An 18,185-nucleotide genomic window follows, 5' to 3' on the forward strand; every position below is an offset into this window, starting at 1 on the left:
CCCATTCAAATGCAATTTGTCCTTGAAACTCATTCCACAGATTAACAAACTGCACTTCTTTCTCTTCACACATTTCTGCTAACATATTGTTCATAATCCTGCTGTCTGCCTCATCTCATCACTGTCATACCCAGGCAACACATTGACTTCCTTTCCTATCATGCTATTATCTTTTATCCTTTTCAACAACCTCTTGATAACCAATCTTATATTCTCATTGTTTCCAGTTAAGTCATTTTTCCCTACTATCATTTCCAACCTTTTGCTCACTTACTCCTATATATCCACAAGGTTTGAAAAACAAACCTTGTGCATCTTCATACACTCCCCATACAATGCCACTTGCAGGTCTTTTGTTACCTTTTTATTTCATGCTGTCATAATTCAATTTTGTGATATCCAGAATTATCTTCCTTTCATTCCACATCCACATCATCTTCACCAAGTCAGCTTTCAAATCTTCCATGCTATCATTCACCACTATTTTATTGCTAGTCAAAATATGCTTGCTCACTGTTAACCTCACTCACCATCTTACTGTTAAAAGTTTATTTTTCACTTGGTTAGACTATAATAAATTTAGTTTAATCCTTTATCCAAGTGTGTGCAAACGAAGTTTGCACCTGAAAGTATCTTCAGGACTGGGGTAAAGTGGTACAACACTGGGCAACTCCTTGCAAAGGTGGAGCAAGCTACCAACACTCCTATCTCAGTATCTCCCATAATGCAAAACACATCTCCTCGAGGATATGTATAATGTTATGCATTAAGGGAAGGGCCACTACCCAGACTAGTTTCGACCTTTATTGAGGACTCTTCAGTGGGAGCCAGGATTAAAGGATTAAACTAAATTTATTATACATCTTACTGTTAATTGCACTGTGTTTGTCAATGTTATTACTATCTATTTATCATCAAGAGAACTCTTTTCCTCTCTGTCACTTCCACATACTTTCTGAACATTCGCACAAATCTTCTTCAACTTTAAGTAGTTTAAGTATGAGTGGGGAACATGGCATTATAACTCAAACTATTTAAACATGCCTGACCTTCTTGCTGCCAGACACTCTAGTCTTGTTGCTGCTAAATAGCTCTTGATATTTAGAATCTAACCTAACTAACCCAAGCAGCATAGATCTCCTTTCTATGCAACTCCTCTTTCCATGCTACAGCTCCTTGTTTTCTCCTGAGCTTTTCATAATCACTGACCCTGTAGTTCCACATAAATCCTGCCTTTATCAAAGTTCTCATATGACTGGCAACAACCCAGGTGATGATTTCAAGGTGAATATTGACAACTAGCAAAAGATTAGAAACTATTCACGAGTACATACTATGATGATGTGATCAAATTCATGATTGAACCTTCACGTGCCCTCATTACATATTATCTAAGATAGTTGTTCCTTACGAATTCAAGAAATTTAGTTTTTCTTATTCCCTGATTCTCTCTCTTCATTCTAATCAATATTACCATAATAAAAATGGTAATATTGATTAGAATGGAAGCAGGTAGCACCAACTGCACAGATCAAGCAGAGAGGCCGAGACATTTGTAATCACAAATAATCTCACACAAATTGTTCACATACCCACCAGAATATCAGACAATCCCAACAGGGATTGTCTGGTATTCAAAGCTAGTGCAGATCTCTTCCTCCATAGAGTGACACATACAAATACACTCACATCCATGCATTGTATGTCATCACAAGAAGATCAAGTGGGACAATCTTCTCAAAGTCTATGCCTCTTTTCCAGCCATTGTGCAGAACAAATCACAGAAATAATAAATCACAGAAAAAACATCTATTCCCCATTCAACCCTAAATTCCCATCTAGTATCTAAACCGTGGTTGTCTCCCACAGATGCTCCAGCGCCATAAAAAAAAAAAAAAAAAAAAATCAGGCATACCACAACTGGCTTGCACACAAAACTCCATTTTCATATGCTGCTGCTTACACCAAAGCCCAGAACCAGAATAGCTGCAAGAAAATTATCGCCACATCAAAAATTGACTTTGACAGCTAAAGCAGGAAACTTGCATCATGCCCAAGCAGCAGCCATGCCTTTTGGGCTCATGGCAAAGCTATTGGCCGCCCAACACTACTCCCACCACTATTACACATAGATTGCACACTTGCATCATCACCCACAGAAAAAGCCAACCTCCTGACTTCCTATTTCTTCTCCAATTCTTGCTTAGCTGATCATGATAAATGTCCCCTAATAATTCCAAACACTTCAAACTCAATGCCATGTTTGACCTTTTGCCCAGAAATAGATTAGAAAAAATTTGCTCAAATTGAACACCAAAATGTTTCCTGCCCCTGGTGGTATTCCTTTTATTGTTCTAAAAGTCTGTGCTCCAGAGTTCAGTTTCCATAAAAAAAAAAAGTAAGGTGTGAACCTTAGTTTTTTCCTTTAGGGTGATAGGAACACATTGCCTGAAAGTGTGGTGAGTGCATATGCAGCGAATTGTTTCAATTCGTGGTATTATAAGCTCTGTGTGCGTAAGAGAGCAGGACATCCCAATGAGTCTCTTGACTTCATAGAGATCTGATAATGTTGATAATAATAATAATAAAATGAATTTAATAATATCAAGTATGGCCTCCCCTCCCATAGTTAGTTTTTTGATTCTACAACTAGAAAAGTTGACCTCAGACTCACAATAATGCTGGTTCTTATTAGTTAGCGGTAAGAGTTAGCAGTAAGTGAGTTAGCAGTAAGTAAGTTAGCAGTAAGAGTTAGGAACATGAGATGGCAGCAGTTATTTTCAACTTCTATCACAAATAAATTTGCAAATCATCCTGGGAATAATCAAAGCTGGAGAGAGCTATCGAATGATTTTCAAAAAGTTAGGCATAAAGAATTCCATCTACTTCCACACGGAGAAAGGAAAAGTTGTTTGCAAATTTATTTAGGTGATCAAAATTAAAGTTTCCCTTTTAATTTTCCGACGTTTCGATGTTCATATTAAGATCATCATCTGGAGCATATACAAAAACACACAGGACAAGCTGAGTTGCATTACATACAGTAAGCTAGAGAAACAATGATTTGATCATGGGTTATACTACTGGCATGACCTCTAGTGAAAAAAAAAAAAAAACTTAAATTGTGTTGAATTTTTTCTCGACTATTATTTATAAGACTATTACACTTTTTTTTATATAATGTTCGTCAAGTAGCTTTATTTTATTATCCGACATGTTTCACCAATATTTTTCTATCGGCATCTTCAGGGAATACAAACTAGTAAGCTATATGAAGGTAACAGACTAGGTTAAAACTGATGGTTCTAATTCATACAAAAAATTAGTATTGAACGAGGCAATGAGTTTGTCTTGTTCAATACATAATTTGCCCTGAAGATGCTGATAGAAAAATAATGGCAAAACATGTAGGATAATAAAATGAAGCTACTTGACGAACATTATATAAAAAAAAGTGTAATAGTCTTATAAAAACTTAAATTATTTAGAAACTACATCAAGCTAAATTCTATTTATTATTATTATTATTATTCAGGCCTCCATGGAGTCAAAAGACTCTTTGTGGGGGGTCCTTCCTAAGAATATAAAGTCTGTCAAGACTCATCGAGGGGAGGTCCCCCTAAGAAACACAAAGTCTATCATACCACTCCTTAAACTCATTGACTGTTCTCGCTCTCAATACTCCATCAGGCAATGCATTCCACGGTTCAACCACCCTCCATGCAAAGAAATCAGTCCTCACCCTCTCGCTCACGGTTTCTTTTCGTAACTTCCAGTAATGGCCTCTTGTCATCACTCCTTCCCACTGTTCAACCAAGCGAAAGAACTCCCCAGTGTCAACCCTGTAACCACCTCTCAACAGTTTAAAAGTCTCAATCATATCACCTCTCCTTCTTCTATCCACCAAACTCTGCAGTCCACATTCTCTCAGCCGATCCTCATAACTATCCTTGTTCAGTCCTGAAACCATCTTTGTCATCTGTCTTTGTACCCTTTCCACAGTTAATTTATCCCCTTCAAATCATGGGGACCAAATCTGAGAACAATAGTCTAAGTGTGGTCTGATCAGAGACTTATACAATGGAATGATAACCCTTTTATCTCTACAGGTCAGTGTCCTTCTCATAATTGCAGCAATCCTCTGTGTTACTTTCACCTCCTTTGCAATATGTCTCCTAAATTTCGGGTTTCTATCAATCATCAACCCCAGATCTCTTGTCTCCCCATAATTCCTCCAGTATAACTCCTCCCATAGATTATGCAGCATCCCATTGATGTTTCCCAAACCTCAAGACCTTACATTTTGCTGCATTAAACTGACACCCCCATTCATTTGCCTATCTATCTAGCTTATTCAAATCCTCTTGCAGGGCTACCACATCTGCACTATTACTAATAATCCTTCTCAGCTTCGTATCATCCGCAAACAACTGAATATCCCCTTGCAATGCCATTGATATAAAGGTTAAACAATATAGGTCCTAGTACTGAGCCCGGTGGGACCCCACTAGTAACCCTCTGCCTCTTTGAAACTGCTTCACCATACACAACTCTCTGATACAAATCCTGAATCCAGGTGACCAATCTGACATCCAGACCCATGTGCTGCAACTTAAATATCAGCTTATCATGTGGCAGCCTGTCAAATGCCTTCGCTAAGTCTAAGAAAATTGAAGTATATGCCTTTCCGTCATCTAATGTTTTTGTAACTTTATTATAAAATGGCACTATCTTATCTTCCTTCCATTTCCTGGGCACCTTTCCTGCAACCAGACTTTGATTGAAAAGCCAGGTTAAAGGCACTGTCAGTTCCCTGGCACATTCTCTCAAAACTCGTGGTGAAATACCATCCAGTCCCAAAGCTTTACTGACATCCAGAGTACTCAGTATCAGAAACACACTCTCCTCCTGTACCTCTAAACCTCGAACATGCCCTATCCCTCTAGCATTAAAACTGACTCCTCTAGGATGAAATACTCCAATAAAGTGTTCATCGAACAACTCCATTATGTGGTCTGCATCAGTCACTCTATTGCCATTTTTATCCCATAATATCATTCTTCCACAGTCATTTCTCCTCTTACTGCCCACCTAGCTAAAAAAATTCCCTAGGATTTTCTTTACATCTTAGGGCCAATCTCCTCTCATATTCCAGTTTCGCTTTCCTTACCACACTAATCACTCTTCTGGCCTGTGTCTTATATTCTTCATGCATCTTCTCTTCACCTGTCTTCTTATATCTCTTCCATAGCTTCTTTTTTGCACGCAATTCCTGTTTAATATTGTTTGTCATCCAATTTACTCCAAATTGTGTCTTCTTTTTCACTCATGGTATACAACATACCATTGCTGCTAACAAATATTCTTTCATAATTTCCCACGCACTAATGATATCCCGGCCTTCCAATTCCTCCCTCCATGAAACTTCCCGAAGTTGACATCTAATACTATTATAATCACCTGCTTTATAAGTTCCTGTCTCTTTGATACTCCTGCATGTCTATTCATTTTCCAAGTCAAAACCATATGGTCACTCTCTCCAACTAGTGGGAGAGATGTCATCTCAGTTATTATCAACTCTTCAGATGCTATAACCAAATCCAAAACTCTTGAACCTCTTGTTCCCTCTCTTACATGTTGCTTAAGACATTTTTCTCTCAAGAATTCTAGAAATTCCATTCCCCTATTGCTACATGCATCTTCCTCTCTCCAATTTATACTACTGTAGTTAAAATCTCCCATAACATTCTTCTTGCACTTGCCAAACTTAACTCTCTAAACTTCTCCAGGTCCCCATCCTCTGTGCTCCTGGGTCTGTAGCAACACCCCACTAAATATCCTGTCTTGCCCACCTCTACCTCACACCATATGCTCTCAAAATCATTTGTCTCACTGCCTCCAAAGCCTCCACTCTTAGAGGACATAGGTCATCACTTATCATAAGCAGTACCCCACCACCACCACGCTTTCCCCTCCTATCCTGACGAAAAATGCTGTACCCAGCAACTTCTATTCCTGTTATTATATCCTCTTCTGTCAACCATGTCTCAGTGATCCCAATAATGTTTGGCCAGGCTGATGCTATCTGCGCCACCAATTCCTCTCCCTTATTCCAGATACTCCTGGCATTAGTATAAAGCATATAAATGCCATTGTTTCTATACCCAGCATTATCCTTAATTATCCCCTCTAGACTCCACTGGGCTCAGTGTTACCTGATGTCATCTCCCTTCTCCCAAGTATCCATTCCCACAAGAGGCCACCCCTGCTATCATCCTCCCTGGGACACACCGACTCGTTCAGAACAGCAATCTCTCCAGATGCCCACATCCTTCCGCATTCAAATGTAAGCGGTCTCTCGCATACAATTCCTCTCTTTCCTCAAACACACTCCAAGCATCAACATATACCAGTCCTCTCTTGTCACACATTCTAGCTATTATATCATTCAATATTACTGCTCTTTTGCTCAGATCGTCATTATCATACCTAGGCAACACGCACACTATTTTTCCTCTCTCTGTATTCTTCTGTACAGCCTCAAACAAAAATCTCATATCTCTCGCTGCCCGACTTACATTACCACTCAAGTCATTTGTTCCTACCATCACAATCATCTCATCCACCCTTTCACCTCTCTTAATTGCCATAGCCACCCTTTCTATTGTTCCTCCTGGCAAACACTCCTCACGCATCCTATCTTGAACACCACGGATCATTGAGTCGCCATACATTATACCTCTTACCGTTCCCTCTCTCCTATTGTTTCCATTCTCTCCTCTTCTTTCATTCCCATAGGTCTCTCTCATTCCCTCTCCTCTACTGTTATTCTCTCTTCAAGCATTCCCATAACTGTCACTCCTATTGTTTCCATTCTCTCCTCTTCTAGCACTCCCATACATCGCTCTCATTCTCTCTCTCCTACTGTTTCCATTCTCTCCTCTTATAGCACTCCTATACATCGCTCTCATTCCCTCTCTCCTATTGTTTCCATTTTCTCCACTTCTAGCACTTCCACATCCCTCTCTCATTCCATCTCTCCTACTGTTTCCATCCTCTCATCTTCTGGCATACCTCTCTCTCAGTCCATCTCTCCTACCGTTTCCATTCTCTCCTCTTCTTTCATTCCCATAGGTCTCTCTCATTCCCTCTCCTCTACTGCTATTCTCTCTTCTAGCATTCCCATACCTGTCTCTCCTACTGTTTCCATTCTCTCCTCTTCTAGCACTCCCATACATCGCTCTCATTCCTTCTCTCCTACTGTTTCCATTTTCTCCACTTCTAGTACTTCCACATCCCTCTCTTCATTCCGTCTCTCCTACTGTTTCCATCCTCTCGTCTTCTGGCATTCCCATACCTCTCTCTCAGTCCATCTCTCCTACCGTTTCCATTCTCTCCTCTTCTAGCACTTCCATATCTCTTTCTCATTCCGTCTCTCCTACTGTTTCCATCCTCTCATCTGCTAGCATTACCATACCTCTCTCTCTCGTTCCCTCTCTTCTACTGTTTCCATTCTCTACTCTTCTAACACTCCCAAAATTCTCTCTCTCTCCCCTACTCTGATTCGCCTTGCATTTATCTCTTCCATTCTCCTAATCTTATCTTTCATACTTCTGCTCTCATTCACAAGACATTCTACCTCCTCTTTCAGCTCATCTATCTCCCTCTGCAGGTCAGTCACTCTTAATCTAACTTCACTCTCCCAAACAAAACCATCTCCTAAACTTTCACAGTCACTCACACCTTCCACACTATCAACTATTATATATATATATTTTAATGATATTTATATTTCTAATGCACGGATATTGATATTTCTAATGCACTTATTTCCTGCAACTGCCTGCATTTTGCGCACATACGCTCTCTTTCACACGCCACACATCCAATTCCCGAGACACATACATGCCGCAAGTATTGCATGCCACAAAGTCCCTTATGATATTGGTTATAATACAGTTCTTAAATGGCAGAGGACTTGGCGATACGCCACTTGCGACTGCAGCTGAATCCGCCATCATTCCTTACTGCCGAGTAGCGTAATCTTTAATAATTATTCAATTAATAAATTCCGTTAAATAAATAAAAAAAAAAAAGTACAAATAATTACAAGTAAAACAAGACATTTAAGTACACTAAATATAATTAAATAAAATGAAATATAACTAAATACAGTAATGAAAACTTAGCTTCGTTTTGTCTTCCACCGTTATGCATTCGATTCCGACGGTAACCAAAATATATTATATCGCGACAGCAACTAACTTCCAAAAAACAACCACTGAAGTACGCTTGTATTCAGAGAAACAATTTAGCACTCAAAAACGTAGAAAAATGGACTATTCACCGATTAAAAATCACTTTATTCTGCACAGCTCAAATTCACCACCACGTGCTATGGCGACGCTAATGACAACATGAATAAAAATTCTTTCTGATAGATAGTTTTCTTTCAGTAACAATGATGTAATATTTTTAGCATTACAATTGTTATTTTTGATTTAGGATCCTGGATTTACTATAGTCCTGTTTATAGTTGCTCTTAGAGAGGAAGGTTCTGTGGGTCGAATATGTGCCTTCCATATGTTTGGGATTTTTAGACCATCATTATTGTTCAGATTGGGGTGGTTGAGGAAGCCTGTGAGATTATTATCAACCACCCCAATCTGAACAGGACTGTAGTTAATCCAGGATCCTAAATCAAAAATAACAATTGTAATGCTAAAAATAGGATATCATTGTTACTGAAAGAAAACTATCTATAAGAAAGAATGTTTATTCATGTTATCATAAATAGAATTTAGCCTGATGTAGTTTCTAAATAAGTTTTTTTTTTTTTCACTAGAGGTCATGCCAGTAGAATAACCTATGATCAAATCATTGTTTCTCTAGCTTACTGTATGTAATGTAACACAGTTTGTCCTGTGTATTTTTGTATATGCTCCAGATGATGATCTTAATATGAAGATCGAAACGCCAGGAAATTAAAAGAGTTATTTATAACATGGTTGTAAAGTCCATAATTTCTAATATGAATGCTGATCACCATGTAGTTTCCCTGTTTAAGGTCTTGTGGAGTGCCATCCAATGATCCAAATGCTGCAAAACTTTGTGGGAATACATAATGCATCTGAGAAAAAAAAAAAAAGTTTTCCAAAATTCACCACAAGCAGGCATTGTAAACACTAAATTTTTCCTTTCCTTCTAGCTGTTACTACTGTCCACAGTGATGGCACTAACATTGCCCCAACATGCTTTGCTCATGCCGCTATACTACCTAAAAAATTATGATGCTGTTGCTGCACTCCACAAATTTTGTTGCCTGAACAAATATTGATGAGGTCCACTATCTCCATGTGTTCTGTGATGAATGATCAGTCATTTTGAAATGGGATCATTGGGAGTTAGACCTGGTAGATGTCACAAACCAATTGATTTACAACAAGTAAATGAAGTTGATACTGCTGTTGTGGAGCAGGCCATGAATAACAATGTTGGTTCCTGCAGTGCATCAATCACATGGATATGCCTTACACAACTGTCTGGAAAATTTAACGGAACTTTCTATGGAAAATTCTACGCAATGCAATATTCTGCATTTCTACTCATTCAAGATAAGCCTGACACAGGAGTTATGCTCACAGGACTTTGAAAGGTGACTGACACTTTAACATTCCTTGCTTGAGAGGAGTTGGTTGCTGTGTGGCTGTGGATAATTTTGTGGGGAGATGAGCCTCACTTTAACCTGAAAGGAGCTGTGAATATCCACAATTGGCAGGTATGTGCTACACAAACATCTGTGCAATCCAACATATTCCTTTGCATTCACCCAAATTACAGATTTACAGTTCCATTTGATCAGTAGACCATTCTTCTTTGAGAACATTTGCCAGTCAGGTCCTGTGACCTGCTCAGTTATAGCCATTATGATTGCAATATGATAAACAATTGCGTACCACAGCTACAATGGCACCTGTGCACGGATTCAGTCATTCTCGTGGAGGATGGGGCCCCCTCCTCACACTGGTCTATCCATACAAAACGTTCTTTGAGAACATTTCACAGATGCCAGAGTGATCGTAATTCTCGTAGAAAGGCTTATACGCAGGTTATACATAATTAGTAATTGACTTATGGAATTCACAACATACAACAGAATATAAATTAAATTAAACTTTAATATATATTTCCAATATTTTGGCAATGTCACATTGCCGTTTTCAAAGGAACTTACAATAAAGACACATGCATGCAGGCACTACATACAGTAAATGAGGATGAAGCCGGAAGCTATCGTTTCTCCTAAAAGTACCCAAATTTGTTGAGGTTTGGCATGTTTCTTAGGGCTGAGGCTGATTCCATGAAAAGTCTTTCAAATTTGAACTTGCTACAGTGTATTATTGCGGCTTTCTTCCACCGTATTCTGTGGCATGTATCCAGAGCATGGTCTGCAAGACCAGAGTGGCTATACTGGTGAAAATGGATGTAGTCCTTGTGTTCTGAAATTCTGATATTTGTTGTCCTGACAGTTTGGCCAAAGTAGGACAGCTTACAGCTGCAAGGGACCTGGTATACACCAGGTAGGTCTAGCGGAAGTGTTTGGTCTTTAGTGGAGCGAATAAGGGATGCCAATTTTCTATATGGTCTGTAACAAGAGGTCAAGTCATGTTTTTTTAAGATTTTGGTAATTTTTTCCGAGGTGCCACGGATGTAGGGAATGGTGATGGATTTAGAGAATCCTTGTTGTGAAGGGGGGGGGGGTACTGGTTTCAATATTTTGTTTTTTTGGGGGGATAGCCATTGGCTGAGAAAGTGTTGAGGATGTTATTTAGTTCAGTGGTTAGAGCATTGTCATTTGAACAGATTAGTTTAGCACTGTTGTATAGTGTCTTAATAACTCCATATTGTTGTGAGGGGGAATGGTGGGATTGTTGGCGAATGTACCTGCCTGTATGGGTGGGTTTTCTATTAATAGAGAAAACCAAGGTTCTTCCCATCAGGCTGGTGGGTGACTTGTGTCTAGGAAAGGGAGGCTGCTGTTTTTCTCTTTCTCCAGGGTGAACTTGATTCTGGGGTGTTGGTTGTTTAAGTGTGTTAAGAAGGAGAGGAGTGTGTCAGAGCCATGTGGCCAGATAGCAAACACATCATTAATGTAGCAAAGCCATATGGTAGGTTTTTGTGAGGCAGAGGCAGAGTAAGGCTTTCTCTTCAAAAGTCTCCATAAAGAAATTGGCCAAGGGTGGGGAGAGTGGTGAACCCATGGCTGTCCCCTCTATTTGTTTGTAGAATTTTCCCTGCCAAACGAAATAGCCTGAGTTCATTGTGAACTGAAATAGGGCTGAGATATCAGGAGGAAATTTAGCTTGGATTAGCTCTAATGTTTCTTTGAGTGGGACATTTGTGAATAAGGAGGAGATATCAAAACTGACCATTATGTCAGTATGTTGGAGTGTAAGGTTTTCTATGCTAGCTTGGAAGTGGGCTGAGTTTTTTTTATGTGTGATGGTGTGTTGTCAGTATGGTGTGTTGTCAGTATAGTGTGTGAGCGCTTGGGCCAAATGTCTGGCTAATTTGTACGTGGGGGAATCAATGCCATCCACTATGGGACATAATGGCACATTTTCTTAATGTATTTTTGGGAGTCCATATATATGTGGGAGGGGGGTGGCAGCGCCGGTGCCTAGTATTTTTCTTGTGTGTGCGATTAATGTTCGGCGCCTTTCCAAAAAAATTTTTTTGAATAAAGCATGAATAAAATGAACAGGAAATGAAAAACAAATTAAAACCGCTTTACAGTATAATGTTATCTACGGATTAGTCTTGCTTATACAAATTTTTTTTACACAGAACTCAACAATTAATCATAAGTTGATTTATGATACATCAAAAAAATAAAGAACTATTTTAGGTATATTTTCATAAATTTTAATCAAAAATTACAGTGATATAATCAGATCCAGGATACAATTTCAGAATTTATTTGTTCGTTTCCAGGAAGATCTGAAGGGGTCCAAACAGAATAGAACGTACATTCATTATTATATGTACCATTCTGTACCATTCGTTGTTCGTTTAAACTCTTATCTCATATTTTTTGACATCTTTTAGGCACCTATTCTTCTGCAGTGCCTGTGTATATTGCACACTTCACTCATGCTACCAGCCGACCTTGGGGAGGGGGGGTATAGGGTTAAACGGTTTTAATTCAGTAACTTCCACAAGCCAAGAAGTGACCTTCTTAAGGAGCCTATGGAGTTTTCTAATTTGTGAGTTGGTGAGATTGTATTCAATAGGGAGGTAAGTAGCCCGATCTAATAATAGAACATTAAGCTTACCTCTGTAGTCCATTTGGTTGAGTACTACAGTGGCGTTTCCCTTATCTGCTCTAGTGATTATTATTTCTTTGTTTTTCTTCAATTCTTGCAGAGCTTTATATTCATTATTGGATATGTTGGTTTTTGGTGGTCTTGCTTTGGTGAGAACACAAGCTACATCCAGTCTAATACTGTTGGCGATGTTGTATGGAAGATGGCAGATCCTGCATTCAATCTGGATCATTATATCCTTGGCCGATATTTTCCTGGGAGCAATGGCAAAGTTTTGGCCACGTGAAAGCGCGATGAGTGCTGCAGGCTTCAACGTAACTGAAGAAAGGTTGACTACAGTGTTGGTTGGAAGTTTTGGTTCGGAGGTTGAGCTCTTTTTTTAATTTCTCAAATTTCTTAATATGTCGACCCTGTACATGCCAAACCCCAACAAATTTGGGTGCATGAGACTGCCCCAAATTTGGGAGACATACATCAGGAGACCTTCAGCCCAATGGCCAAGAATACCCACATAGCTCGCTAGGGGGGGGCACCATCAGGATTTTTAGGAGAAACAATAGCTTCCTGCTTTGTCCTCATTTACTGTATGTGGTGCCTGTGTGCATGTGTCATTATTGTAAGTTCCTTTGAAAATGGCAACGTGACATTGCCAAAATATTGGAAATATATATATAAAGTTTAATTTAATTTATATTCTATTGTATGTTGTGAATTCCTTAAGTCAATTAATAATTATAGCCAGAGTGATCAGCCATTAATTTTCCACAGCATAGCTACCTTGTTCACCTGATCTGACCTCCCCCCCCGTGGCTTCTGGCTCTGGAGATTTCTCAAATAAAGGGTTTATTGGGATCATCCTGATAACTTGCCAGCACTGAAAGACAGCATAACACAGCATGGGTGCAACATCAGTCCTGAACAAATGCATTAAGCCGTTGAATACACTGTGCAAAGGATATCCTTTGCGCAGTGTATTCAATGCACGGTGCAAGAGATGCACTTTGCACAGTGCAAGAGAATAAAAATGTTTATTTATGCTAGTGTCACTTTTCTCCTTTTTACACACACACACACACACACACACACACACACACACACACACACACACAGAAAAATTATAAATCTACATTCAGTACATCATACAGCACCCCTAGTGGTGCATTTTGGAACTACTTTTTTTTTCCTCAGTGTATTCCAGCGAAGTTTCGCAGCATTTGGATCACTGCGTAGCACTCCACAAGGCCTTAAACAGGGATGCTTGAATTTTGATTACCCTGTATTTATTATTCAGATATTACTTAGTATAATAATATAATGCATTAATAATAAATTAAGAGTTTTCTGGTTGAAAGGATGGCATTTATTGTACAGGTAGTTCTAAAACAAGTTACTTTAAATTTCTGTATCTGAATGATTCTTGTTTATTCTAATTGTAATTCTTCTGATAAAATACATGATTAGTTCACTGTCACATGCTTTACTATAAAAGCCATGAGAGTAGTTCATGTGGAGCTTTCAATCAAGTGTCAACTGTTTTGTTTCAGGATCATTCCATGTTTTCGAGCAAGTGTTCCATGAATTCTGAAATAAAAATGAATGTAATTTTTCAGTTTCTAAAATACCTCGGCATATGGGACAACAGCTCTTCTTTAAAACCACTGGATTTCTGCACTCAATCTGTGGACACTGTTCATGCTGACATCTCACATGGCCATTACTGCATTCACATTCTCTACATTGGTCATATGGATCTTTAAAGGAACTTAAATTAGGAAAATTACGGCCACCATAGGAACATCCTAAAATAATATGACAAGAAAAAAAGATGCTAAAATTAAATAATTTGAATTAGTCTGAAATTCAAAATCAACTGCACATATTTTAAGATTAATGTGTAGCACATACAAAATATGTGTTAACATTAATATCAAAGAGAAGATTAAAAACTTCTTATGCATAACTAAATTTATTGAGTTATAAATACATTTATTAAACTTACATTTATTTTAATTACATGATCCCATAAATAATATCCAGAACAATATCACAGAAAAGTACATTTTCAATATCACACTCAAGGTATTAAAAGGAAGAATGAATTTGTTTTTTGACACTTGACTGAAACATATATTGAAGAAAACTTTACATATATTAAATCTTTCCAGTATGGCTATTCATTCATTCAAGTACTATCTCTGATTTGGAGACCAGTGGCCATGGCCCTCCACTTATTCCTATCTTGTATCCTATCTTTTGCCACACTCAAAATACTTTAGGCAAAAGTATCCTATCTTTACTTTTGACAGTCCAGTGTTCAATGTCTTCATATAGTGATATTGTGATCAGACTCTTCCTCTCCTCTTTTTCCCTGTAGTTTTCCTGCAATGATGATATTGGTCAGCCTTCCTTCTCTTAGCATATGCCCTTAGACTTTATCTTCCACGTCCTCATCTCATTCAGTAATCTTCTTTTTTAGTTTGCATTTACCAGTACTTGGTTACTTGTAAACTTTTCTATCCAGCTGGCTACATCATTCTTCTTAGTAACCAGATCTCCAGAGCCATCAATCCCTTTTTTATTTCATAATATCCAGAACAATATCACAAATGTGTGTGATATTGTTCTGGATATTATAAACAATATGTGTAAAGAAAACTTGACACATATTAAATCTTTCCAGCATAGCCATTCATTCATTCAAGTATACAATAATGAAGAATATGCATAATGAGTCCACTGGTGTATTTATATGGTAGGACCATATATAATGATTTTTTTTTATTATTATTATTCTGATAGTTGCTTACATTCCATGGCACACTTCATCAGGAATACAGTTATTTATAAAACTGAAATCATTCAGTAGCAGAATGATTCTTAAAAGAGTTTAATGTTTGTTTAGCTTAGTGGTGAAGGGTTTAGTGTCTGGTAATGTGAAGTCTAAGAAAAAAAAAAGTTTGATATTAATTATTAGTAATTTATTAGTGTAATTAGTCTGAGCTGATTGTGACTGAGTGTGGTATGTTTGTATTTGGAAGTTTTGGAGTTTAAAGTACTTCTTTAGTAAACAGTTCGTTAGTGCAACTTTGCCAAAAGTTATAGGCATTAGTGAGACTTGGAAAACAGCAGATGATGTAGTTACAGGGATTGAATGTGAAGGGGTTGTGTTTTCAGAGAAGAATAGGATGTGGGAAGGAGTACTGTTAATCATGGCAGATGATTTGAAGCCAAAAGAAATATGAATTAGGCTGGAGGCTGGGTATTCATTTGAAGCAGTCTGGTGTGAGATTAAGGAAAGCAAGATAAAATATGCAATTGTTTGTTGCCATAGGCCAGTGAGTTCCACAGATGATCTGGAAAACATGCATTGCCAAATTAGTACAATGAGTACAGGTTGGGTGATTATTATGGGGGACTTTAACTATGGAGATATAGACTGGAAGGAAGAAAGATCACATGGTAGAAAGAAAATAGAATTTATACATCTGTTGAGGGATAATTACTGGAAAGATTTAATATATGTGATGGAGGGGACTACAGTGGGAGAGTATTGAAAAGTATTTATCTTAGGATCAGAAGAGCTATCCATAACCAAGGTGACAACATTGCTTCCAATTGCTGAAAGTGACCATGTGGTCTTGACTTTGGAAATTATAAAACATAAAGAATATTCTATCAAGAAGGGGTATTTGTGGAACTACAAGGCAGGTGATTATCACATGCTTAGGGGAAAGCTTAAATCTGTACCATGGCATAAAACACCGCTGGGTAATGATGTAGTAGTGCTTGGGATATAGTTAAAGGTCTTTTAGAGGAAGCAGTATTAAATTGTGTATACCTAGTGTAAGAAGGGTTAATCGCATAGGAGTTAGATGGATGAGTAATATCATTAAGCATGAGCTGCAGAAGAAGAAAATGCTGTGAAGGGTGTATAAACAAAAAGATGACCAGCAAACTCATGAATTGTACAAGGCTCAGGCAAGGAGGAGGCAAAATCTGATTATGAGAAGAATTTAGTTGAACAGGCCAAAGGAAATCCAAAGAGTTCTTTCGTTATGTGGCAAGCAAGAGGAAGAATCACTATGGAAGATTAAACTTAATGAGTGATGATGGTCATGAGAAAACAGAAGCAGATAAAACAGCTGAGTTACTGATTTTTAGAAATTATGGACTTTACACCTGTGTTATAAATAACCATTATAATTTTCCAACATTTCGACCATCATATTCAGGTCATCATCTGGAGTATATACAAATATACAAGGACATGCTGAGTTACATTTCATACAGTAAGCTAAAGAAACAATGATTTGATCACTGGTTATTCTACTGGCATGACCTCTAGTGAAAAAAAAAAAAAGATAAAATTACAAATTAATTAATTTCTTATAGATAATTTTCTTACAGTAACAATGATGTCCTATTTTTAATGTTACAATTGTTATATTAGATTTAGAATTCTGGATTATCTACAGTCCTGTTTATAGTTAACTCTTAGGGAGAAAGGTTCCATGAGTAGAATATGTGCCTTCCATATGCTTGGGATTTTTAGACCATCATTATTGTTCAGATTGTGGTGGCTGATAAGAATCCCACAGGCTTCCTTAAATTTGCGTTCATACCATGTTTTGGTGTGATGTAAACAACTGGTGCTTTTCCGGTCAATTCTATGTAAAGTGTTCAGGGCATGATCAGAAAGGCCAGCTTCACCATTATTATATTTAATGTGTCGTTTATGTTCCTTTTGTCTGATAGGAATTGTGTGTCCTGTTTCCCCTATATGTGGTATGTTACAGGTGCAATAAATACGGTATACTCCAGGGTGGGCCAGCAGAGTGAGTGGGTCTTTGGATGAGTTGAGTAAGTTTTTTAATTTTGCAGGAGGTTTAAAGGTGGCTTTGAGATTGTATTTCTGTAGTATTCTGTTTATTTTATGTGATGTCCCTTTAATGTAAGGAATAGTTATAGTTTTATTGTATCTGGTTTATCTTTGTTTTTTTATTGAGGTCTTGTAGAGAATTTTGTTAAGTGTGTTGGCTGTAAACATTTTTTAGAAAAGTATTGCTGATAACTTTAAATTCGTTTTTCAGCTCTTGTTCATTGGAGCAGATCTTCAAAGACTGTTTTTTAGAGAATTAATGACACCTAGTTTTTGTGTTGGGTGGTTGCAGGAGTTTATGTCTATATATGTGTCGATTTCTGGTAAACAGTGAAGAAAAGACTGCCAGAAGGAAGACGTGTATCTAGAAACGGAAGTGTGTGTTGTGTTTTATGATCTCAATTGTGAACTGCATGCATCTGTGTTGCTTGTTTAGGTGGCCAAGGAAAGTGTCTAGTGTCTGGCAAGCATGGGGCCAGACCGCGAAAACATTGTCAACGTATCTAAGCTAGACTTTGGATTTTAAAGGAGATGAATCTAGAGCATGTTGCTCAAAATGTTCCATATAAAAGTTAGCAATTGGGGGGGGGGATAATGATGAACCCATGGCTGTGCCTTCTTTTTGTAGGTAGAAAGTGTTTTGCCATACAAAATAACCAGAATGTAATACATGTGTAAAGAGTGCCGTGATATCTGGAGGGAATTTGTTCTGTAAAAGAAGGATTGTGCCATTGATTGGGACATTCATAAAGAGGACAGAGACGTCAAAACTGACTAATAAATCATCTTTTTGATGTCTCTGTCCTTTTGTTTATGAAGTGTGTGTTTCTGATATAGGAGGGGGAATGACCTACCAACTCCTTGAGTGTTGCCGCTAATTTCTTAGGTGATAATTAGGGCTGTCTATACCTTTGACTATCAGCCGATATGGTCAGTATGGTCAAAAGTTTATGGGTGTCAGTTTAATGTCGAGAAATGTA

General features: G+C 37.9%; 1 protein-coding gene across 3 annotated transcripts in view; it reads right to left on the reverse strand.

Annotated features, from left to right (window-relative positions):
* The window catches only part of LOC150093698 (kielin/chordin-like protein), a 1,333,292-nt gene that overhangs the window by 409,459 nt on the left and 905,648 nt on the right, over positions 1-18,185 (reverse strand). For all 3 annotated transcript variants that reach the window (XM_090412628.1, XM_090412627.1, XM_090412629.1), the window contains one exon: positions 13,949-14,125. In XM_090412628.1, the coding sequence (XP_090268754.1) occupies positions 13,949-14,125 (177 nt within the window). The remainder of the gene's footprint in view (positions 1-13,948; positions 14,126-18,185) is intronic.

Source organism: Typopeltis vanoorti, chromosome 23 (genome assembly GCF_054136105.1).
Source record: "Typopeltis vanoorti isolate ZY-2024b chromosome 23, IOZ_Tvanoo_1.0, whole genome shotgun sequence".
Lineage (NCBI taxonomy): Eukaryota > Metazoa > Arthropoda > Arachnida > Uropygi > Thelyphonidae > Typopeltis > Typopeltis vanoorti.